The sequence below is a fragment of the Apis laboriosa genome, unplaced genomic scaffold (genome assembly GCF_014066325.1).
Source record: "Apis laboriosa isolate Shangri-la unplaced genomic scaffold, ASM1406632v1 scaffold70_cov154, whole genome shotgun sequence".
Taxonomy (NCBI): Eukaryota; Metazoa; Arthropoda; class Insecta; order Hymenoptera; family Apidae; genus Apis; species Apis laboriosa.
Genome location: NW_025224195.1, coordinates 1100861 through 1126427, shown reverse-complemented (window position 1 = coordinate 1126427; position 25567 = coordinate 1100861). Strand labels below are relative to the sequence as shown.

Below are 25567 nucleotides of genomic sequence, written 5' to 3'. Positions count from 1 at the left end.
CTTTGTTACTTAATTTCAAAAATGAAATCCGTTTAATATTCTTTCCAGAAAATAAATTTTCTGTTTTCATCTTCAGAGAGAAAAGTACTTCGCGACTGCTATATGTATCCTGCGCGATGTAAGCTGAGTTTAACAGCACGAGGGGCGCGCGGTGACCAACGAATTTCTGTTATCTCGAGCACATCGTCTAACACAACTTCTGGAATTGTTAGCGATCGAGTTCATAGCGAGGACGAGCCGGATACGGCGCCCGCTTCGACTGAATGTCTGCCACGTCTTACTGAAAATACTTCACACTCCGGTGTTCAATGCGGTGTAAATGGATCGAATGCAGACGTCGAGGATCGTTCCATGCCGTCATCCCCAGTCTCCACTGTGGATGGTAAACTTGTTTCTATTCTGAAAATAATAGCATTATTTTAGTATTTGTCGTGTTTTTTGTCGTGTAATTATTAATTAAGATTAGATAATGATAACCAATTTTTTAACCAAATTTTGGAAACTAAAAGATCGATAATAAAATTCTATTTTATTTACCGTTAATATAAAATAAATAAAAATAGTACAAAACCATTTTAGTCATGTAATCTTATAAATAATCGTGTAATTTTTAGAAGTTGATGGTACGGACAGCACTCCTACAACAGTTGCGTTACGATTAGCATCGAGTGCAGCTACGGCGGCTGAAGGGTCACAATGTAGCAGCAGCTGCAGTACGGTCGTGGTTGTGAATACACCTGCTGGTGGACCGCCACGAATGCGGCGCACATCCGCGACTTCCAGTTTGGAGCTTGGTTATTCGCATACGGCACAGAATTCAGCAGTTTCGTCAGAAACTGCTAGCTTTCCTGGCGCCATTTACGACAGGTGCAAGAAAGGTGGTAAATACGCAGGTAAGTTAATGAGTTTTCTGCTTTTGCTGAAAAAAAAATAATATACAATTTAAGATGGAAAGATATAATGAAATCTAAATTAAAAGGATTAAAAAAGAAATAAAAAAAACAATGATATATTTATATAGTAAAAATATAAAATGAAGGTAATTATTTGTGGAATAATAATATTTTATATTTATAATTGTAATATTTTACTAATTTTTTATATATTGTTTAGAAATATAAATAATCTTTGATTTTTGATTTAATAATTCTGTTTTATAACTTATTTATTAATTAAGAAAAAATTTAGCAAGATTACCTTAAAATCTGATTCTTACTTTTATTATAAAATATACAAAAAGAAAAATATGGAATAGTCAATCATTGAATTATTATTAAATTTAAATATATATATTAAAATATATTTGTTTATTATGAAATCACTTTTAATTAATATTACTTATATGAAATTCTTTTTTAGGCACTGATATTGCGAGTGAAACTAGTGGAGTCTATACACTCAGGAGTAGTGAAATGCAAGATGAAAGAATGGGAGATCTATATTCACCTACTGGTGATGTCAATGGATCTTCCACAGCGAGTGACGTGTGTGCCTTAAGTTCCGTACAGTCTACAACCGATGAAGCTTCCGTAACATCCGGTTTTTATACCATACACAGTGGTCTTAGATCTGAAACTAGCGACGTTTATACGGAAGATGTGAGTACAGAAGATCAAGAACCTATTTACAGCGTCTGTAAAGGTGATGAAGATGTCAATAACATGATGTCTACAATCTCGGCAGTCCCTTTGGATCAACAACTCGAAGATTCTAGATCACGTAGCAATAGTATACTTAGTGCAGGAAGCTTCAGAGGTGACGGCAGTGATCCTTCTAGTGTTGGACCTCTGTTATCAGCCGATGAACTTTCTGACTTGATTGTTGGACGTTATCCCCCTCGAAAAACTATTAGCAATTCTATGGACTCTGATTGCGATTACGTTACTATGCCTCCACCACCTCCACCACCTAGGACCGATAGCGACAGACAACTTCCTCCACCTCCTCCTTACCCAGTGAACATGGATTATGCAACAATAAATTCACCACGGTCGAACATACCCGATATTGAAAGAGAACCTCCACCTCCACCACCATATAATGCTACTCGCGGTGAATTTATACCTTTGCCACCACGAAGAACTGATCCACCACCACCGCCACCATATACTTCACCAAGAGAAAGAATTCAAATACCACCGCCTACACCTCCAAGAAACGATGCGGTGACACCTAGAGAACCTCCACCTCCACCACCTTATCCTGAAGTTCCGGAGGTTACTCGACAAGAAGCAATTTCCAAATTGTATCCAAGTGAAGAAATCGTGTCAAGGGTAACATCGACGAAAATACAAACGGGTCTAACAAATACCAAAATGAATGCCACTTTGACAGCTTCAAAGACTACCAACACCATTCAAACAAACGACATTGCGTCAATCGCTCCGAAACCACCACCTAGAATTCAACCACCCACTTATCCTGGTGACAAAATGAAACCTACGCCGGTTCATGCTCCCGTCGCAGCTCTTGTTGTTGGACCAAACAATTATTTGGATGTTCATGCTTCACGAGGTGGTCCAGTTTTGTTACCTTATTTAACGCCACCACCACCTCCGCCACCTCCTCCACCACCCATGATACATCCTAGACAGCCCCCGCCTCCACCACCCAGCTTAGCTACGGTTTACACGAGTCAAGTTGCGAGATCGCAGATCGAACAATATAAACAACAACTATATTCAGACGTTGATTACGTAATGTTTCCTTTAAAAGATCCCGCAGTGTCGAAACAAGAGTACATTGACGCAAAGCAAGGATCACTTTTGGCAGCCATGGCTGCTTATCCTCCTCCTCCTTATCCTTCGTTTAATAATAAATCATTGGTAATGTATCGTAGCACACCATACCTTCCTGGTTCCTCGTTTTCATCACCCACAAAATACGCTTCAAATCAAAATCTCAGTAGCAGCGACACGAGCTCTAATAATTACTTACCGCATAGTAATCTGAGTAGCCACTATGCTGCTAGTACAAGTTCGTTATATAGTGGAGCTACTTGTTCATCGGCAGGAAGTCAAAGTCTTAGACGTGAACCATCAGCCGCAGCTCATACTCATACGCTCCACGCTTTCTCCAGAACAAGAAGCGACGAGAACATATTAAAGTGTTTCGATTCATCTACTAATACAAAACTGCAATCTCTGCCGCAATTGAAACATCGCAGACTTCCGCCACCTCCACCGCCACCACCTTACGAAATTCAGGTAAACTAAACATCATATAATAATATATAAAAATTATATAAAAGGATGTTGCTATATATTATATCTGCATAACGCCATATGTAACATAAATTTTCAATATTAATTATTAAAAATATGTTGTTATATGTATAAAAATTTATAATATACATACAAATTCCTTAATCAAGTATTTATACCAAGTATTTTATTTTTTACTTTATTTGTTTTCAGAATCTTGAAAAGAATCAACCACTTCCGTCCGCTTCTTCGTCATCTTCTTCACCGAAGAAGACGTTAAAAACAAATACTTTGGAGGAACGTGAAGAAGGGAAAGAAGACGGAATGTTGGATATTCGAACACTTCGCGAAAAAAGCCGTAATTTAGATTTGCCACTAATATCAGCATTATGTAATGATCGATATCTATTAAAACAAACGAAAGCATTCGTTATGCCCAAGCATCCTGCTGAGCCGACTTCCTCGACGTCTTCAAAGAACGGCACGCGAAGCAGCAATGGCGGAACATCTAGTAGAAATAAATATCCAGTTAGTGGTCTTTCTACAACGCAAATCACTAAACCCCCGAGGAAATCATCGACGAGTACTCACAAACACCCCGCCGAGGTGAAGGGCAATGCTTATAAGATCACGAATTCGACAGGTGTGTCGGCTGTTAAAAAGGATCCGACAAGGGCGTCACATTCGTAATAGACAATAAAGAAAAAGAAATAGAGTTTATCAGTTTTGCGACGCTATGAAAATTTTATACCTCGATCAAAGTACATTCCACAAAGCTGTTCAAACGATTCCATAACTGTTATACTCTATCCATAAAATAACAGATAGCAGCGAAAAAAAGGTCTTAACACCTTAAGTACTTAAATAGCGTTTCTAAATAAACCGTGCTTCTTCAACTCAGGGTGCCATTTTATCGTTTACAATTCTTTTGCTCGTCGCAAATACTCAAGGAAGAAAAAGAAGTTCGATGATAGATTAAACCTTCACAAAGTTTAAAACAGAAATGTCGAAGGTGACTGTTACGTAATATCTTTTTTCTTAAATAATTTCGTTCTTATGATCTCTCTGATATTTCTGAAAATTGTATTTCTTCTTTGCAAACAAAGCTTTTCTTTCGTACGTAGAATAGTTGAAATACACCGATAATAAAAATGTTTATTAACTTTTTTATTTTTGCTCAAGTAAGCGATTAGCGCGAAATGAAAAAATTAAATGCGAAGTTTTGTAAATCTTGATAACGACAAAGCGTGAGAAACGCACTTGCGTATAGTTATTTGATATTAGGACAACAATTTGTGTAAGTAATTACACAGATATTTTTATACTTTGAATGAAAGCAAATATGAGTATTGTAACTATTGAAATAGTACCTTTTTTGATGTCTACGAAAATAATATTTATTACAATCCAAAAGATTCTTGTCTTTATTTTTTTTTCTATATTTTTTTTTTTTTTTTTTTTTTTTTTTTTTTTTTTTTTTTTTTTTTTTTTTTTTTTTTTTTTTTTTTTTTAATTTAATCAATGCTCGCTTTATGATACTTTTTCTATCAAAGCGTTTTTAAGCATTTGCGTGTACGTAACTGTAAGTGTAGTCGTTTATTTAGAAAAGTTTAAGCATTAAATATATTCGGTGAAAAAAATTTATTTTTTTTTTTCAGTGACTGAACATTGTTATGATAGAAACATTACACAAATTCTCGAATTTTGACAACTGAATATCACAAGAAATCTTTCTTAATAAAGTTTATACTGCACTACAGAACACGTACTAAAAAATAATGTGACAATTAAAATGATATAAGATTTGCGCAAAAATGAATCTTTTGAACATTAATATTATAGATCTTAATGTAATGAATAATAATTTAGTTGTAATGTTGAATTATGTTAATTAATATTAGATATTAATATTACAACATGACCCATGTCTGTAAATAGTGAAATCATAGGACTTGTTGTAGTTGAAAACCTCATGTATGTACTACGCGTCACCTCAGCTACGAATAATAAACTTTTTTTATAATGAAGATCGTTACGAAAAAATGTTTTTTGTTGACTACATGAAACCAAATAAATTTAAGATATTATATTTTCATATAATTTAAAAAACTGACCTGAAACAATCCTGATATTCAAGAAATGAAAACATATAAAAGTTTTGAATTGTATACATCATTATGCTTATAGTATAATTTTTAATATATATATATATATATATATATATATATATATATACACATTCTTTATCTAATATTAGCAAAACTTATATTTAAACTATCTTATGTATGATTCAAATACTGTCACAGATTAGATATATAATTGATTCGACATCTAATAAATGTTTTATTCCATGTTTAGAAAACATAATTCCCTAGTAATTACTATTTTAGTAAATTTTTACTATTTTTAACGTTATTGATTCAAAATATATGAGATTGCAATATTATAATTAAAATAGTTGAAATATAAATTATAGAATAAAATTTTTTATAATTTTATATTATTAATATTATTAATAATCAAAAGGTCGGTATTTCAGAACATATAATATATTTTATAAGATATCATGTCTATTTTGTATTTTGTCTATGGTGAAAGTGAATGCTTCTGAATTAACCGAGTTTTAACCGATTTTATAATTTTCTTCTGTGTTCATAGATAGCGTTGTAAGTTTATTTCTGCAATGTCAGCACAAAATTTCAAACGTTCGATTGACTTTCGTCCAAGATGTATTCTTCAGTTGATGAATCGTTGCCTTGAAGCGTACAAAGAAAATTGTAACAAATGTGTTATTTTTAACTTAAAAAACTTTCGAAGAACTAACGTGTTATTTACTGAAGAAAGCACATGCGCGGTAGTAGTTATAAATGGCCCTGCATGTTGGAACATGTTCGTGCTGAAAGATTAAATCAAATAATATTTCAAACGATAACAATAAAGTAAACGTTTTACCTTGATCAATACCGTACGCCAGTCAACGAACGCGCGACGAAGTATATATAACTGTTTGTAGCTTTTACTCGTTCTTCAGTTGGCAAAACGCTACTCACACAGTGTAACGCGGAAAATTTGGATGTCGGATAGTGTTTCGAAACTATTGGACAACGTTATTCATTGAACAGACTTCGTGATAACACCAAACGTTAGTTTACTGTGAGTACCATATTATTTAATTGTTTTAACATAATATTGATATTAATTTTAATTTTTTGTATTATATTCATAAAATTTAATACTTGTTATAAATTAAAAATAATGTTGCATTATATGTAATGTTACGAATTTAATATTTAATATATGCACTTTCAAATAATTAAATTATCTAAATCATGAAGTGAATAACTAACCTAGTATACGATTGACACAATTTTCTCAATAGCGTTGGTATATAAATCTAATGTATCAATTATGTCAATGATTTCTTAACCCTTTCAATATTACGTAAATTATATGTTTAATAGATTTTATTGCATATACAATTAATTTACAAAATTTTTACTTACAACTTTTAAAATTATATTGCATATAATTTAGAAATGCATTACATAAAGTTAAACCTGTAACTATGTTACCTGTAACTATATTGAAATTAATTATTATATTTCTTAATTATTTTGTTTTAATACAATTTCTTATTTGCAAGTATATATATTTTATGTTTATATGTTTAGTATTATATTTATTTTATATAAAATTCATATTAAGAATAAACAAAAGAGAAAAACATGATTTAAGTCTATTAACCCTCATTTAAACGATAATTGAAAGTGTCAAATATAATAATTTACTGCTTTGAGAAAAACAATAAATATATTTATGTCCAACAAATATTTCGATATAATTTCCTAACATTTTCATAGTAGTTTCATAGTAGTTTAAAATTACGAAAAATCATTATAAAGCGCATAAATTATAATAGTATTATATAGGAAGAAAGGGAAGAAAGTTAGATACTTTGTACATATTTTGAAAATATTTAAAAAATTAATTCTTAAATGGTTTTTGTTTCTTTTTTATTTTGCTATTTAATTTAAAATTATATTATGTACAAACAAAAGAATTTTTCAAGAACAAGCTTTTCATATAATTAATTATAATCAAAAATTTTAAATTAATTATGTAATACTATCATCTATTCTGCTTGCATGCTCGAATGAATACAAAGGACAAAGAAAAAAGAGAAATTGAATTGCTTAGTTGGAGTATTCATTCTATCTCTTAATATCCTTGAAACTTCTACATATGGAGTTTAAAGATATTTCTTATTTATGTTCATACATATTTTGTTAATCAAATGAGTCTGATATTAATACATTTATATACATATTTTTTTATAAAAAAAATTATAAATTCTATATTATATATATTAATATATATTATATATATTAATTGTTTATAAAAAATAATTCTTCTTGAATTCAATATTTTTTTCTGCATACATAAATACACATTCTCTATTTCTCTTCTGCTATTTGTTGTATTTAATTTTTATGCAATTTTTTTCAATAAATAATCAATAATACATAATATATATTTATGATTACTTTTATTTTATGCAATTTTAATATTTATATTTAAAACATAAAATGCATTATATAACAGAATAATTATTTATTAACGTTAATAATAAAAGAAAATAAATACAAAATATGATAATGTACAAGAAATTAAAAAAAAAACTGATCATATATATAGTTATGACTCAGTAAGCATGTAACATTGTTTTACGATAACGTACTTTGTAATAATGACTCAATTTAACAAAAAAACAATGTATTGATATTTTAAGTAATTTAAATATGGTATAATTTTTATTGATTTTTTAAAATTGAAATTGATCTCTAGTTAGATTCAGACAGGTTCTTAAATCTGATCACAGATTAAATGTTTTCGCACACTGTTATAATCTAATAATGGAGATAGCATAGCAATTTGGATGTTCCGAGATTATTTGGTAACGGTACACGAAATACGTTTTCTTTTTTTATTCTTAAGAAAGACAATCACTTCAAATGATTTCTTCCTATTTGACAATATTTTTTCTTCTTTTTAATCTTGTCAATTGAAAGTTATTGGATTATTGACATGAAATTTTTTATTATTTCACAAAGAGTAAACATTTGAATTTTAAATTATTTATTGATTAAATTTTTTAATTTAAAAATTAAAAATTTATATTTTTTATAAAACGTTATGTATATCATTTTTTTGTTTTAGAAAATTTTTTCGCTTCATAAATAATAATTGTTAACATAATTACACAAACATTATTGTTAGTGCAGACAATGTAGATAATAATATATCTTTGCATTTACTTAGAAAATCACGAAGAAAGAAAAATAATTGTAGAGATAACACAAAGTAGCAGCGTTTATATAACAGCAATATAATCTATTTTATATATCAATTATTTAAAAAAAAAATTTTTTAAAAAATAAGAAATTGAATTTGTTTGATGAAATTGTACACAATTATATCATACACAATTTTAAGAAAAAAATTATTACAAAATATTAAAATAAATTATTATAAAAAGCTTTATTATTGAGGATAAAAATGTTATATTTTTTTTTTAAAAGAGAAAGAAAAGTTTTTTTTATTTGAAATTCTTCATCAATTTTCTTTAATTATTTAATAATAATCTAATTATTTTTAAGATGGATTATTTATTTTTGTTTATAAATTAATTTTTTTTATATGTATTATGTATATATTTATCTATCTTCTTACCAGTTCACTTCTACGCAATTTTCTATGTCGTAACTTTATAAATTGCAGTTCCCTTTCACGTAGAGACATCAAGTAAAACATTATGAAATGATTACAAGGAAATAATTTGTTTTACTAATCAAATTGTTGGTCAGCTAAGGGAAAAGATATTAGGATTGGTAGAATTTTTGCAAAAATAACTAATATTTATTTATATTGAAGAAAAATTCGCAATAGATAATAAATATCTATACCTAAGGATTAATTTACAGCAGGATTAATTAGGATCATTATTTTAAAAATATTTTGTATTTTTATTGATTTTCTATTGTATTTAATAATTGTTTTGAAACAATATCTCAATAAGTCATCAAATACTTTTGGAACAATTATTAGTGTAATTTTTACATTATATGGTTTGTAAATTAGTAAAATACTTAATATAATTAATTAAGGCAATCGTGAAATAAATTTAAAAGACGATTTATTAATATAATCGATTGAATTGAATTTCTAAAAGTTTTATATAGTTTATATAATTTTGAATAGATTTATTAGAATAATTTTGAATTCTATTTGAATTCTATTTTCAAAAATAAATTTTATATAGTTTATGCATTATATATACTTCAATTGAGTAGATAATTAGAATTATAAAAGAATGTTAATCTTATCAAAAGCTAATCATTGAATTAAATTTGATTTTATTTATAAATAATCTTTATATTGCATATGTTCTCTTTTTAGTAAATGTCAAAATATTTCTATAATATACTTATTTGTTATACAACTAATTGAAGAATTGAAGAATTGATTATTTTTTCTTGTTAAATAATTTAGAAATAAAAAGATTGCTCAATAAATTATAGAGAAAATTTTTTTCATATTTCTATGCAAATAAGATGTGTTTTCAATGAATATATTTCATAATTAATAACAAATTTTATTTTTAAAAAAGAAAAGAAAGAAGAAATAATTTAATATAAAAAATTTTTTCTCTTGAATTGTTCTATTAAAAATATGATCACATTTTCAAATAATTTTTTGATTTTTTTATCATCTTAGTACATCGAGTTCAAGATATATAGTTTACATACAAGATTCTAAAAAATTCAGAGCTAAAATTAGTTGAGCTCTCTCCATGAAGTTCAGTTTTTCTTCAAACTAAAATTAGTTAATTTTCACGCGAAATAATTCACAGTAAAAAAAATTTTCTTAATGTTCTTATTTTTTAAAGAATGAATCATATATTATTCATTGAAATGAATCGATAGAAACAGATAATTTTACCAATTGCCAAAGGAAGTGTATAAAATGTGTAAAATATAACGGGGGAAAAAAAAAAGTTAAAAAAATTCTAATAGATAAATGCTTCTAATATAGAATCCTTTTAATATTCTTCAAATTTATCTTTATTTTAAATTTATCATAATTCGCAGAATTTGACTTCCTATGTTAAAATTATCGCAAAAGTTAAATCACTGCATCCGTATTTATCGATAAGAAAGAAACAATACAGTTTAAAGAGTGATATTCTCTTGTCTGTTTACGACGTGTAAACTATATATTTTTGCGACACTGTTGATCGAAGAATCGGTAAAGACTCGGTTGATATTTGCTTAGATATTCATCTACAGTAAAAGTGCGTTGACATGAGTTTCATTTGAAGCATAAGCTATAAATCTATCTTGCAATAAACACTGATAAAATTTCAATTAATCACTTGACGATGGGATCTGTCTCGTACGGATCATATATATATATATATTTATATATATATATATATATCACATGATGCTGGCATCCAAGAAAAAAAAATGTGAATCAACATTGTTTTTTAATTTTTACTCAGTAATACAATATTTCGACCATTATTTATATATGGCAATTAATAATTCATCGATAATTCTCATATTACAAGCGATATTATAAGAAGATATTTTTAATATATTAAAATAACTCTTTATTATAATTGATTATATATTCTTTGTTATTCATTTTGCGAATTTAGAATACGAAATATAGAAAAAGAACGACTTGGTCTTTAACCATTACGAATCGATGACGCGCAAGCTAAAGAGTTTAAATTAAAGAGATGATAGGAAATGAAAAAACAAACGGAGATGTATCAAATTTCATTCTATCAACAGAAATATTGAATCACTTGATAAGCTGTCGATTTCTGTTAATTGTTCGTAGAATATTCCTATCTCTTTACGATATAAAAGTTGAATTAATTTTATTATATATCTCTTAAAACATGATACTTTATTGTCTCCTTAAGTATTTTAAATGAATTGACATCTTTATTACTAATTCTTATCTATTTAAATTAGCAAAAAGTGTGTATACTTTTTTTATATTAAAAAGATTATTGTCCAAACTCGTTATTAGACTATTTACCCTACGTATCAAAAATTCTTTTATGTAAAAAACAAGAAGCGATACATTTTTTATAAAATTGATATTTCTCAATCTGAATAAAAAATGCAATGAAAATTCTTCGAAATATGCACTTTGCTATCACTTCTTTCGAGAGAATTACAAAAGAACCTACTTTAATTACTTGAATTAAAAATTAAAAATTTTTCTTGCCATATTGTTTATAACGATTTAAGATTCGAGAGATCGTTTATTCTCTTAAATGGTGTTAATAAAGCGAATGATATCTTAGATTCGACGCGTTGCTCGGTCACTCAATCGAGTTGCAATCTTGCGATGGTAATTTCCAGTGCAATGCTGTTTCATACAGAGCAATCGATAAGCGGTAATCTTATATGAAAATTGATGCGTATCACGGACACACGTGCCCCATTACAGTTTTGTTCAATTATTATCTTACGACTAGCACCAGTAACTGCGTTTAGTACAATTTTGTTGATAATAATGTTGTCTGGTTCATCATTTTCAACGAATATATATTTTAATTGATACTTCTACTGTTTTTTTCGTTTTTTTTCTTTCTTTCTTTGTGTTTTCTTCTTGAGAACTTCGATTTTAATATTTCGATGCATTAATATGTTTAAACTAGATAATGTCGGTTGTAAAATCTTTTGGCATTGTAGATGCACTTATTTTTAATGGAACAGGTTTTTCTTTTTTACAAGGCCATTTAATGCAACGATACTTGTTACCTTGTACTTAAATATTTAAATGGTGAAATATTTTCAAATGTTTTAAGTATATAAATTATAATTGTTTTGTAAGAAGAATATAAAGGTGTATCTTTCTCTCTCTTGCATTTAATAGGATATTTTTTATTAATGAAATAATAATAATTCAATAAATTGTATGTTTTATCGTTTATTAACTAACAATTTTGTTTTTATATTTATCATATAAATCAGAAAGAAGATATAAATTTGAATAATTTATATAAAAACTTATTAATTCAATAATTAATACTAATTATTACACAATATTATATACATTTTTTAAAATTTTTCTAAGTGTATTACAAATGGATTTATTCCTCTTTTTACTGCAAAATCTTCAATTTTCATATGTAATCTTCATTGTGTGATTGTAGCATACTCTATCTATTATACAACAAACATATCTTTTCATTTAAGAGGTTAATAAGAAAAGAAAGAAATTGTTGAAGTTCGAATTATTCTTTCCACTCTTCATCTTCATTCCTATAGGGCACATTGACGATTGATATGTTGAAGTTATATACCTATATTTATTGGGGTAATAGAGCGTGCATGAGCCTCCAATCGAGTGGAATTTACCGTATGGAGTCACGTTTAAAGCGAATAAGAACTTGTATCGAAATTTATAGTTATTGATTACAGTTGACCCTTGAACAGCATGGGTTCACTTGCACGCTTGCAATCTTTTCTTTGCGAAATTTTAAGAGTTGGTTATATGATTTTATAAATTAATCTAATTCGTCACATTTTATATGGGTCAGCCGTTCATATGTTAGATATACGATACAAAGTGTGATTTGTAGTAATCAGAGATTTAAAACTTTCAGATAATCATCAGAATTTATATGAGCTTTTTCTGTAAGAATTACCCCAATTATTTATCGATCACTGAAATGATATAGTGATATTATAAAACATTGAAACATTTCTCTCTCAAAAAACACGATTTTCACCTGGAAGTTTCAAAATGAGACATTGATATTAATACTGATATTATATTACATAATGTTGGAATATTCCAACAAGGATGATTTTCCAGAAAGATTTGGGAAATATCTCAATTTTTACTTGCAGCCAATCATGAAAGTCTTCATAGATCTTCTTATCTTACAAGGAAATCACTTAATCCGAAAATTCTAATTTTTAATTTATTATGTATAACATATTATAGCAATTTCCTTTGGATTTTAAATTTAAAAAAAAGAATTAAATACGAAGTAAATTCATATAATTGATAATTTATATTTTAATAAAATAATGGCAATCAATTTCACATTGTGAATTAGGAGTTAATAAATATTCTAATATTATTTTATGAAAATTGCATCAATATGTGGATATCTACATTATTCTTTGTACTTAAAAAAATCAAAGCTCGCAATAAAGAGACGTATCCAAAGGAGATTTTCATAATCTGTTATAACAAAATAACATTGTATTCGTACATATCGTTTTTTTCTTAGGGTCAATAGTTTAAAATAAAACAGTCAATATTTATTCGTTCACCTTATCACGGCATCGCGTATATATTAAATTGAATATTTACTCACATCGATAAAACCATGTAATGAGAATGTATAAAATTTTCCAGCTGTAACGTGCAAAGTTCATTGTACACAACGCATGATCATGAGAAATAATTTTTGATCATGGATCGATAAATTATCCCAATCAGTGGTATAAAACGCTTCGCTCACTTTCGTGCATTAAACATAACTTTATTCATAGTTTGCATGCCTTTGTACTATCATTACTTACTTCGTTCGACAATCGTGAAAGGAGTATAGATATCTATGAAGAAGTACAGATACAACATTGACATGATTATCGAAGTGTATAAGCTGTAAGTCAAAGTGTTCATTAAATTTCTTAAAGGATTCTGAAAATCACGATAATTTATAGATTAAATATTTCTTGTATTGTATTAAATTTTAGAAGAATTCTTAAATTCTTATTAGAAAATTTTAAATGTAACCAGAAACATCATTTATATGAGAAAAGTTAACTAAGAGTTCCACAATAAGAAATATTTGTAATGCTGAATTGATAGAGTTTTATAAAAAATTATATTTTGAGTAATAGTATCATTTAAAAATTTGATTTTATATTTATTTATAAATATAAGATATATCTCGAGGAATTAGAATTAATTAATAAATACAAAGTGTTATGTGTTTTTTTGAAAGATATAAAAAAAATTCATGATGCAAAATCAAATATTGGATCAATTGCATGATGTAGGGTATGTAATGTGTAATATCAAAAGATATTTTAAAGATTTCAAAATTATTTTCATTTGTTTAAATAGAATTAGATATTTTTCAATGTACCAATAAATGCATCTTTTCATTTTCTATAAAAAATATCAATATACTTAATATTAATTCAAAAGGCATTTTATTTCTTTTGCAATATTTGATGTTTACTCTTTCTTTGTTTTTCATGCCAAAAGTTTTCTCATATAATTTTGCAATATTTAAAATAATTCACTTTTTATTATTGATATCACATTTGTCAGAAAAATTTTAAAAATTAATATTACATTATTGTTATTACAGAATTAATATTACAATTAATGGAACAATGTATTTTGTATACAATATTATATTATTATAATCTAACTATAAAACTATAATATTACATATATACACACATAGGAAAAAATGTTATACGGATATAAATCTATCATAAATCACTAATGCAAAGTTAAATCCATTGATGTCAGTATTTTAATGAATTAGAAATGAAGTCAGTAGATATCAGTCATTAATAATATAAAGAAAATGATACATTAAAAGGAAAAAGACGAATACTTATGCAATTAGTTTTGTATGAATGAATTTTTTGATCGCACTTTCTAAATTAACATTTGATTTTGATATTTTGTATACGATACGACAAAATGGATAATTGGCTGCAAGTTAACTAATAAACTGATAGAGCTTATATGGCATAAACGCTATAAACATGAGTGGAAACTGGTGCACGTACATGACAATGAAGTTTTGAAAGTCGTCTTGATAATCGATAAATGCATGAACTCGAAATGGCAAAGTATAAGCTTTCGATGATTCATTAACTTGTCCTGAAATGACATTACATAGACATAAAATGACTTCCTTTTCTCTTAAAATAAAACGCATTCATCAACGCATTTTTGGAATGCATGTTTAATTTTTATTCAAGCGTTTTTTATCTTAATGATGAATCTGTCTACTTCTTAAATTTTCTATAATACCACTATTAAATCTCTATTTTGTAATTGAACACTCATTTAAAAAAGAAAATTATATTACATATATAACACACAATCAATTCTTTAAATTTAAGAAATTGTTCAACAATAGAAAAAAAAATATGATTTCAAACGAGTCAAAGGTATTACAAAAAGGATTTACAAAAATTTTATAAAAATAAAATTCAAATTAGTTTATCTTCTAATTTTTTTTCATGAATTCTATGAATTTTTTCCAAGCAACATGATATTATTCTTTATCATTGTATCCTTATACATATTATAATATTATCGCAAACAATCAATTTATCAACATCCAAATTTTGCTAATACATACCTGTACCAGGCTTCAACAATTACAACATAGGTGCCAAATGCCAGAGAATTTTATCATCGTTGTCGTTGAAATGGCGTATCTGCCAAACTTGTTCGAAATGTTATGATATGCAAGATATAAATTCATTTCGCATTCTCGAACTTGCTGTTAGCAATCTCTTCTTTCACAATAATGATCGCACGTTCGATCAATTTGTTGAATCGAAGTAGAAACAATATGCGATAAGTAGCCTTGGCTACTGTTGTGTCTATAATATTTTTCACCATGGCTTCTAAATTTCCAAATGCCCCGATCAGATCCATGTACATTATCATCATGTGTACAGTGAGATAAGACAACTATAAATTAAATTTTTTGTATCGTTTTTTCAAAGGCCACGCATCGCATATCACGAAAACATGTTCGTTTTAATAATAAGAACTTAAAAATAAGAACTTCAACTTTATCCTATGATACGTGAAGCGAATTTAATTTGATTTAACAGTACATAAGGATAATTTTTAAAATAAATAGGTGTGAATTTTTATAGCCATCGAAAAATTATTTTATACAATATAATAACAATTTGTAGAAAAAATTAAAAATTGGAAAGAAATTTGAGATTTATAGATATCGTAGAGTTATTATTTTTATTATTATTTTTTTAGAATGAAAATCGTATCCTTGCGAAACAAAATTGTCAAAAGAAGAATGTCTTTATAATACTTGCGATTAGATGTGCATGGCATGGTTACCTGCGTACAGGCTGTTATATTTTTGATTATTATTTATACATTTTTTTTAATTATTTAATTATTTAATTCGTATACACGAACTCTTTTAATTCTTTTAAATGTATTAAATATAAATTCCAAATTGAATATATTTTTTAACATGTAACAGATTTAAATCGTTATCTTTTTCTTGGATGTGATATGAAGAAATTTTTTTGTTTTCGATGACTGTCAAATTTTCCTCTAATAAAAATCTATCATGACTTTAATAATAGTACATGATATGTTTTCTTTGTCTTATATTAATACATAGACAAACAATTTATTGTTATCTATATTCAACTTTGTATGTTTTTTGATATATCGAGTACATCTGTATAAATAGACATTATTATTAGAAGTTTCTATATCTATTAAAAAATCTATTAAAGAATCTATTAAAATGAAATAAATCTTGTAAATTTTGTAACAAATTAGACAAGCTAGAATATTAATTAAAAAATAATTGTAGCATCTATCTTTAAACACACAATTTTTATAAAGAACATTTTCATTTATTTTCAATTCCATTTTTGTACTTAAAATAAGATTTAATTCCAGTAAATTAAAATATTAAAAATAATTTCTCAAGAAAATTATTAAATTTTTTAATCAATTATTGAATTGTTATACTTTATCTTTCACAATATTTTTAAAAGATCGTTATCTCGTGATATAATATTTCCAAAAAAATTATTAGAAATAATTTTTTCAAATATTTTTCAAAATATTCTTTAAAAAAAATAAAAATTGGTAAAAAATAATAACAATGATCTTACGTTCGTCGTAGTATTTTGTCGTTTAATCGAGCTATGCTTTTACAATCACTGTGTTTCAGTGATCAATTAACGATTATTCATTTTATATAATTGATGCTTGCCTGGATCACAAATTTATCTTGACAATTGACAATTTCGCATTTTAACTTTATATACTATAGATTAGATCTATAATATATTCGATTAATTGTGTATGTGACTCTTTCCAAATTATATTATTCATACGACATTTTGTTTTTTCTCAAGAAGCTATATTAAGCTATAAATATTAAATAGATTTAAACGCACGAAGTTCTGTTATTCCTGTTATGTGAAGCGATTAACATTAAATTTGATATTTGTTTCGTGATACGTATTAAAGAAGAGAAACTCTGTTCTCACAATGAGCAGTGAATAGGAAAATTGGATTTATTTAGATTAGTCTCGGTAGTTCGAATTCGAAGGAAATTGAGGAAAGAGAATCTGTGATGAAAAGGCATTAAACGTGTGGTAGAACTTGTTATTCTCTGATCCAAGATACATATAATAGGAAATTTTATTATTATTTAAGAATAAAAATTTAGAAATTGGAAAATTATATTAAGTATTAATTGTTCTGTATAATAATATAATAAATCTTATATTAATTATAAATGTATTTAAATTTCGTTTTATTTATCAATATTTATTTATTTATTTATTTATTTGTCATTATAGAATGAAATCTTATTCAAAAAAATCCATAATTCTTACAAATTATTTCTGTAAAAATATGAAATACTTTAAATCATCAAATTATTTATCTATTTTATTTCATTTTTTAATTCATCAAGAAAAAATTCAATTGCACGTTTTATTAAATTTCTTTTAAAGAAGTTAAATGAAGTTAATATAATATTCTCTTTTTTAATAAAATTAATTATATCCATCAAAATTAATTATATCCATATACATATCTAAAATATCTTTAAAAGAAAAATTTCTCAGAATAATTGATTTGACGAACAGTCAAGGTTTCAAATGTTATCGTCATACAACTTCAACTTCCTCGTTCCCAATCAAAATTTCTTAATACTTTGTTTCCAACGACAAGAAATAACATAATGTGATACGTTTGATTAGTAGTTCAAACGTTTAACTCTTGGATTCAGGTAATACTTTTTCAATGACGAATATGATTCACCATTTGTATCATTGTCTTTTTAAAAACATTAAAAGACATAGATTTCTGTAATTTCTCGATTAATATAGATAAATTGTTGATTATTTTGTACTTAGAAAAAAAAAAATATGTAACAAATTCGACGATTTAATTACAATATGATTGATTACTATCGATATGTAATAGATGAGTTTAAATTTACAATTATTTTATGCTAATTTTCTTTAATTTAGTAATCGTCTTATAATTTTAATAATATACTATAACAGACTAGAATATTAATTATAGAATTATGAACAAGTAAATAATATACACTTTAGAAATTATTTGTTTCTTAAAAGATGGAAATTGATAATTAATATGTTTCTGATTATTAAATATTCATAACTTTCTTTTCACTATTTTGCATTTTAGCATCTTCAAAAATTTTAATTTAATATATATAAAATGTCCTGTCAATTTAGATGAATTCGCAATTAGAAAATGCAGAAAATAGTCCTATAGGCGGAAATATAAAATTATCATTTCAGACGAAGAATTCGTTGGTATCGAGCTCGAAACTAGTCATAAATATTGTCTTATGATTCGTGTGTACTGATATATAAGAATAAGTAATGATGATAGATGAATTGTACAATTGTCACTATGATATATGATTTCGAGGTTACATTTATATGTGAAAAAATTGAAGTTGTTCTCCGGACAAGAAAAAAAGGAAAATCAAAGTAAACATATGTCGAAAATTTGTGATAAAACTTATCTATATATCATTATCATGATTATCTTTCATTATAATTCTTTTTTGCATCATTTTTCTTTTATTATACATTAATGGCAAATAATTAAAAAAAAAAAAATTATAATTTATCAAAATGATTCTTCCTCTTTCTATTCAATGTTTAATAATCGATTTTCAAATTTATAATGTTTTTTGATAAGAATCCGTAAAATAAACGATAAAGCAAACAAACCAGTTTCCAACATCACTCTAAAAATAGTATACACGTTGATTCTTATTCGTAAAACACTTTTATACACGTCGATGAGCTCTTTTCTGCGTATTTAATAGTTTTATTTTCCTCATTATTTTCTTTATTTTACATAAGATAAATACAAGTTGTTCAAATATAATCATTGATGAAATGTTATGAGAAATCAAAAAATTGATATAATATACAATAAATATATAGAACGTATATTAAATTTATAATAAGCATAACTTTCGAATAATTTCCTATATTAAAATATTTTTAGATTTTATAAGTTATATAAATATTATTAAAAAATATAGTAAAATTGTTTTATTGTCTGATATTAATATGTCTACATTTTTTTTTATTTCATATAAAAAATTATTACATGTAAAATATATGTAGGAATAAATTAATATCTATAATATGAAAATATATTAATCATGAATAAAAAATTTTTTTTTAAATTATAATAAAAATTATGCTAATGCAGTAAAATAATGTATAAATATGATTTTTTTGATTTGATTTTTCATTTCAGGAAATGAGATAAATACGATAAACGTAATATTTTCCATAATAGTCTGAGATGACCAAAAACGGTTGCACTTGCGAAAATGGATAAAAATCAGAGGAAAGAAGTGAATAATCCGCGTCAAAATGCCAACCCATTGTCCATTCTTACATTTTGGTAAGATAGATCAACATATAAATATATAAACATATATAAATCATATGTTGTTACATATTATAAATTATTAATTATGTCAATTTTAATTTATTTGAATTAATTTATTTTATATTTTTATATTTATCATGCTATAATTATCTTTATCATGCTACTTATCATATCTATAATTATATTTTATTAATGTATTTTATTTTTCAATTTATTTATATTTTAATTAATATATAGGTGGATCCTCAAGCTGTTCATTATTGGTTATAAAAAAGAATTGGAAGAGGATGATCTGTATTCGCCATTACGAGAAGACAGGAGTAATTATTTGGGGCAACGAATCGTGAAAAATTGGGAAAATGAGGTGAAACGATGTGAGAAGAAGAAAGACAATTCAAAACCGAGCTTATTTAGGGTACTCTACAAGTGCTTTGGTAGACTAGTCATGAACACTGGACTAGTGCTATTTGTTCTAGAATTCGGCATACGGTATAGTAACAAATATAACAATTTAATGGTAATTTGATGCATTGTGCAAAATAAAAAATATAAATCGTCTAATTATTTTGGATATTATAAACTTTTTTCTTTGAAAAAAAATTGGAAAGATCATATATTTTATAATATATGAAAACATATATGAAAATATATTGAAAACATAAGAAAAACTAGAAAAAAAAAAATTAAATTGTATTTTATTTCAGACTCGTGCACCCGTTTTTACTCGCTAGATTATTACGTTACTTCTCAGGGAACAGAAAAGACTGGAGCAACGACATACAATATTATGCCGCGGGTTTTTGTATTTTACCTTTAATAGATATTATAATTCTTCATTGGGCCTTACAAAATCTTATGCATGTGGGAATGAAAGTCAGAGTGGCATGTTGTACTTTAATTTACAGAAAGATACTTAAACTATCCAATTCTGTTCTCGAAAATGAAACATCTGCTGGACAGGTACAGATTATTTAAAATTTAATGGATAATTCTATTCATAATAAATTACTTTTAATTTAATTTTTAGATGGTTAATTTCTTAAGCAATGACGTTAATAGGCTCGACTATTTCGTATTTGGTATTCATTATTTATGGATTGGTCCACTTCAAATCTTTGTAATAGCGTATCTTATCTTTCGTGAAATTGGATGGGGAGCTATTACAGGAATGACGACATTTTTATTATGCATACCATTACAGAGTTAGTATTTAAAATAATTAACCATTAAAATATTTCAAGATGTATAATTATAATTATTTTTAACTTTTATATGAATATCAATCTTACGTTAAAAATTGAGTTAACAAATATAATATATAAATTTATAAACATAATTAAATTAATTTATCATTTTTATAGTTTATATTTGTTTTTATAGTTTTGCAATTATTTTTTTTTTTATCTTTTATCTTTTTCAGTGTATCTTGGAAAAAAAGTATCGCGTTTAACTCTTGTGACAGCTCAAAAGATTGATAATAGATTAAGCTTAATGAATCAGATTATAGCTGGAGTAGAAATAATTAAGATGTATGTTTGGGAAATACCATACTCGCTTCTTGTGGAAAAAGCTAGAAAGTAAGAAATAATTTTCATTTATCATGTTTCATAAAATAAAATTAATAAATAATTAATCAATTATGTTTTTTTAGGAAAGAAGTGGATGTATTGAAAAAATATTCGATCGTTGAACAAATTGGTTTAACGTTCGATATCTATGTTCCTCGAGTCTGTTTATTTATTACTATATTAACATATGTTTTACTTGGAAACAATATTGATGCTGAAAAAGTATTTATGACTTCGGCATTTTATACTGTTTTAAAAAGTTCTATGACTATTGGTTTTGCTTTAAGTAAGTTATCTTTTTAATCGAAATATATTTTATACATATATTTATAATATATATTTATTTATTATATATTTAGTATATTTTAATAAAATAAATTACAAAAAGTACAATTAATTGCTTCCTTCGAAAAATATAATCATAATATTTTGAACTTTATACAGGTGTTCATCAATTAGCGGAAGCATTAGTATCTATCAAGCGTTTAGAGAAATTCATGATGCATCCTGAAATTTCTAAATCACAGAAAATTCAGAACCAAGTGGCCTCGCAATCTATTCCCATTTACTTAAAAAACGTCACTGCCAAATGGGACGAATCTAGAGAATATGATACTTTACGAAATATTGATCTATCAGTAGAAGCTGGTAGTTTCATAGCTGTTATTGGTCAGATAGGTTCAGGAAAAAGTAGTTTATTACAAATTATACTTCGTGAATTGGCATTAAAAGACGGAGTTTTAGAAACCAATGGAAAAATAAGTTTCGCTGATCAACGACCATGGATTTTTGCTTCCTCCATCAGACAGAACATTCTATTTGGACAACCATGGAACGAAATCCGTTACAACGAAGTAATTCGTGTTTGTCAATTAAAACGCGATATAGATTTGTTTACACATAAAGATAGAACTATGGTTGGAGAAAGGGGAATCAATCTAAGCGGTGGTCAAAGAGCTAGAATTAATTTAGCACGGGCATTATATGCTGATGCCGATATTTATCTTCTAGATGATCCTTTATCAGCAGTCGACACACATGTCGGTAGTCGTATTGTGGACGAATGTATATGTGGTTTTCTTAAAGACAAAACTCGAATCCTAGTCACTCATCAGATACAGTACTTAAAAGTTGCCGATCAAATAATTGTAATGAACAATGGTAATATTCAAGCAAAAGGTAGCTTTGAGGAGCTACAAAATATGAATCTAGATTTTATAAAAATCTTCCAAGAGGTCGAAGATAAGCAAGAATCTAACGAAGCTGAAATTAAAATTGAAAAAAGGAAAACAATGGAGGAAATAAAGAAAAGAGAAAATACAGACGCGACAGACGAACCCGTCGAAGTGTTGGAGATGAGAACGGTGGGAAAAATTTCTAGTAAAATTTTTTTTGCCTACTGGAAGGCTAGCAAAAATCCATTTTTACTTCTTTTAATGATAATTTTATTTATATTAAGTCAAATAATGGCTAGCGGTAGTGATTATTTGCTCGCGTTTTGGGTAAATTCAGAAGTGGCATCGCGAATTTTAAAGGATAATGGTACGATGGTTTTCAAATGGGTTGGTCCATTGTCTCGTGATGGAATTATTTATCTTTATAGTGGTTTAACCGTGGGCATCGTTTGTATCTATGTAGTTCAAACATTCACTTATTATGGAGTTTGTATGCGATCTTCAAAAAATCTACATGCACAAATGTTTCATAGTATTGTACGTGCTGCAATGTATTTTTACAATACGAATCCTGCTGGCCGAATATTAAATAGGTATAAATTTTATTATTTAATTTTATCTTATTTATGGTAATATCATTGATAATATCGTTTCTGTATTAAGGTTTTCCAAAGACATTGGTATTATTGATAAAAAACTACCTTTTACCATGTTCGATGTTATTATAATGTTCTTAAATTTTATTGGAACTATAGTAATTCTTGGTGAAGTAAATGCTTGGTTATTAATACCCACGGGCATCATTATACTTCTTTTCTACTATATGCGAGTTGTGTACATTTCAACTAGTCGTGCTGTTAAACGTATGGAGGGTATAAGTAAGTAATTACATTTAATCTCATGAATTTTCCGTAAATTGAATTTTTTTAAGTATTATCAATATTAATTTATATATATTTTACTTTATTTAAATTATTATCCTACTTAATTTTATTTATATATAAATAATTTATTAATATTCAATATTTACTTGAATATAATATTTAAAATAATAATGATATTTTTCAGCTCGGTCACCAGTATTTGATCATGTGGGAGCAACTTTACAAGGTTTAACTACAATTAGAGCGTTCAAAGCTGAAAAAATAGTAACAACGGATTTTGATAATCATCAGGATCTTCACAGTTCTACGTGGTACATATTTATCTCTATCTCACGAGCTTTCGGTCTTTATATCGAAACATTTTGTTTGATTTACGTAGCAGTGATTACAATCATGTTTTTGATATTTGATGATCTTGCCACTGCTGGAAATATTGGTTTAGTAATCACACAAATTTCTTCAATCACTGGAATGTTACAATGGGGTATGAGACAAACCGCTGAATTAGAAAATCAAATTACTTCTGTTGAAAGAGTATTAGAATACAGTAATTTAGAAGAAGAGCCATTTTTGGATAGTATACCGGAAAAGAAACCACCGGAAGAATGGCCTACGAAAGGTCTAGTTGAATTCAAAAATGTCAGATTAAAATATGGACCTAAAAGTCCTTATGTTTTAAATGGTATTAATTTTGTGATTAATCCCAAAGAAAAAGTAGGAGTTGTTGGAAGAACTGGTGCTGGAAAGACATCTTTAATTAGTGCTCTCTTTCGATTAGCATATATAGAAGGAGAAATTATTATAGATGGTGTGCCTACAGATACAATTGCATTGCATGACTTCCGTTCAAAAATCAGTATTATACCTCAAGAACCAGTTTTGTTTGGAGGCAGTCTTCGACGAAATTTAGATCCTTTTGATGAATATTCCGATAATACTTTATGGGAAGCTTTACAAGAAGTAGAATTAAAAGAAACGATCTCAGAAATGACGGCAGGTTTAAACAGCAAAGTATCGGAAGAAGGATCAAATTTCAGTGTTGGACAACGTCAATTATTATGCCTTGTTCGAGCACTCGTTAGAAATAATAAAATTATGGTTCTTGATGAAGCTACTGCTAACGTTGATCCCCAAACTGATTCCTTGATTCAACAAACTGTCAGAAAGAAATTTATAGATTGTACTGTCTTCACTATAGCGCATAGATTAAATACTATAATGGATAGTGATAAAATACTTGTGATGAACCAAGGTTATTTAGTAGTAAGTCTTATTTTATTTGGAATTTTATATATATTATAAAAATAATATTATATTACAAATTATATTATAAAAATAATATAATATTATAAAATATTATTATAAATATTATATTATTTAAATTATTTTATGAAAAAATTTTTTTTTATGAAAAAATAGATTATAGAAATATATTAGATATACTATTTGATATCATTTTTTTAGGAATTTGATCATCCATATATTTTACTGCAAAAGAAAGGATATTTTTACGATATGGTACAACAAACGGGTACTTCAATGGCAAATAGTTTAACAGAAATAGCAAAGAACGTAAGTGATAAAATCTTCCTCATATAGAAAAAATTAAAGCAAATAAAAAAATATGTTTTTATATTGATGTTTCAGTGTTTTTACAAGAATAAAGAAGCGTCGTCTTGATGATGGCCCAAATTTTAGCAACGTTCAAGTTAAATAATATTTAAGCAAAATCTTTTTGTACGTCCAATTTATATTTTACTATTTCGAACTAATAGCTTTTGCTAAATATATTAAATGTTTTCGACGACACAAATTTTGAACGTATGGTGCTTATAAAGGTATTATCTAAATTAGTTTATTATAATGAAAATAATAATGATCTTTTATAACAAAAATATAATTTCAATAAAATTCTACGATAATTTTCTTTTTTTTTTATTTACACGAATTTGAATTTGACATCCTTATAAATTATTAAT

At 26.5% G+C, this 25567-nt stretch overlaps 2 protein-coding genes and 1 pseudogene across 9 annotated transcripts in view; 2 read left to right on the top strand and 1 right to left on the bottom strand.

Moving 5' to 3' along the window:
• Positions 1-4051, top strand: part of LOC122719176 (protein expanded-like) — an 84438-nt gene extending 80387 nt beyond the window's left edge. For all 7 annotated transcript variants that reach the window (XM_043944778.1, XM_043944782.1, XM_043944781.1 and 4 more), the window contains 4 exons: positions 77-382; positions 615-893; positions 1360-3206; positions 3417-4051. In XM_043944778.1, coding sequence (XP_043800713.1) covers positions 77-382; positions 615-893; positions 1360-3206; positions 3417-3893 — 2909 coding nt within the window. In that variant the 3' untranslated portion in view covers positions 3894-4051. The remainder of the gene's footprint in view (positions 1-76; positions 383-614; positions 894-1359; positions 3207-3416) is intronic.
• Positions 4052-6220: 2169 nt separating this feature from the next.
• LOC122719184 (probable multidrug resistance-associated protein lethal(2)03659) lies at positions 6221-25511 on the top strand. 2 transcript variants are annotated; one of them, XM_043944799.1, is made up of 12 exons: positions 6221-6356; positions 19824-19973; positions 20199-20450; positions 20666-20921; positions 20989-21163; positions 21382-21538; positions 21613-21815; positions 21974-23297; positions 23368-23582; positions 23773-24851; positions 25053-25160; positions 25236-25511. In XM_043944799.1, exons 2-12 carry the CDS (start codon positions 19900-19902, stop codon positions 25266-25268), a joined length of 3876 nt encoding a protein of 1291 aa, XP_043800734.1. In that variant the 5' UTR covers positions 6221-6356; positions 19824-19899; the 3' UTR covers positions 25269-25511. The 2 variants fall into 2 exon arrangements, with proteins under 2 accessions (XP_043800734.1, XP_043800735.1); XM_043944800.1 differs by lacking the exons at positions 6221-6356; positions 19824-19973 and having other exon boundaries at positions 20347-20478.
• On the bottom strand, positions 13597-16046 carry LOC122719162 (annotated as a pseudogene).
• Positions 25512-25567: the final 56 nt, after the last annotated feature.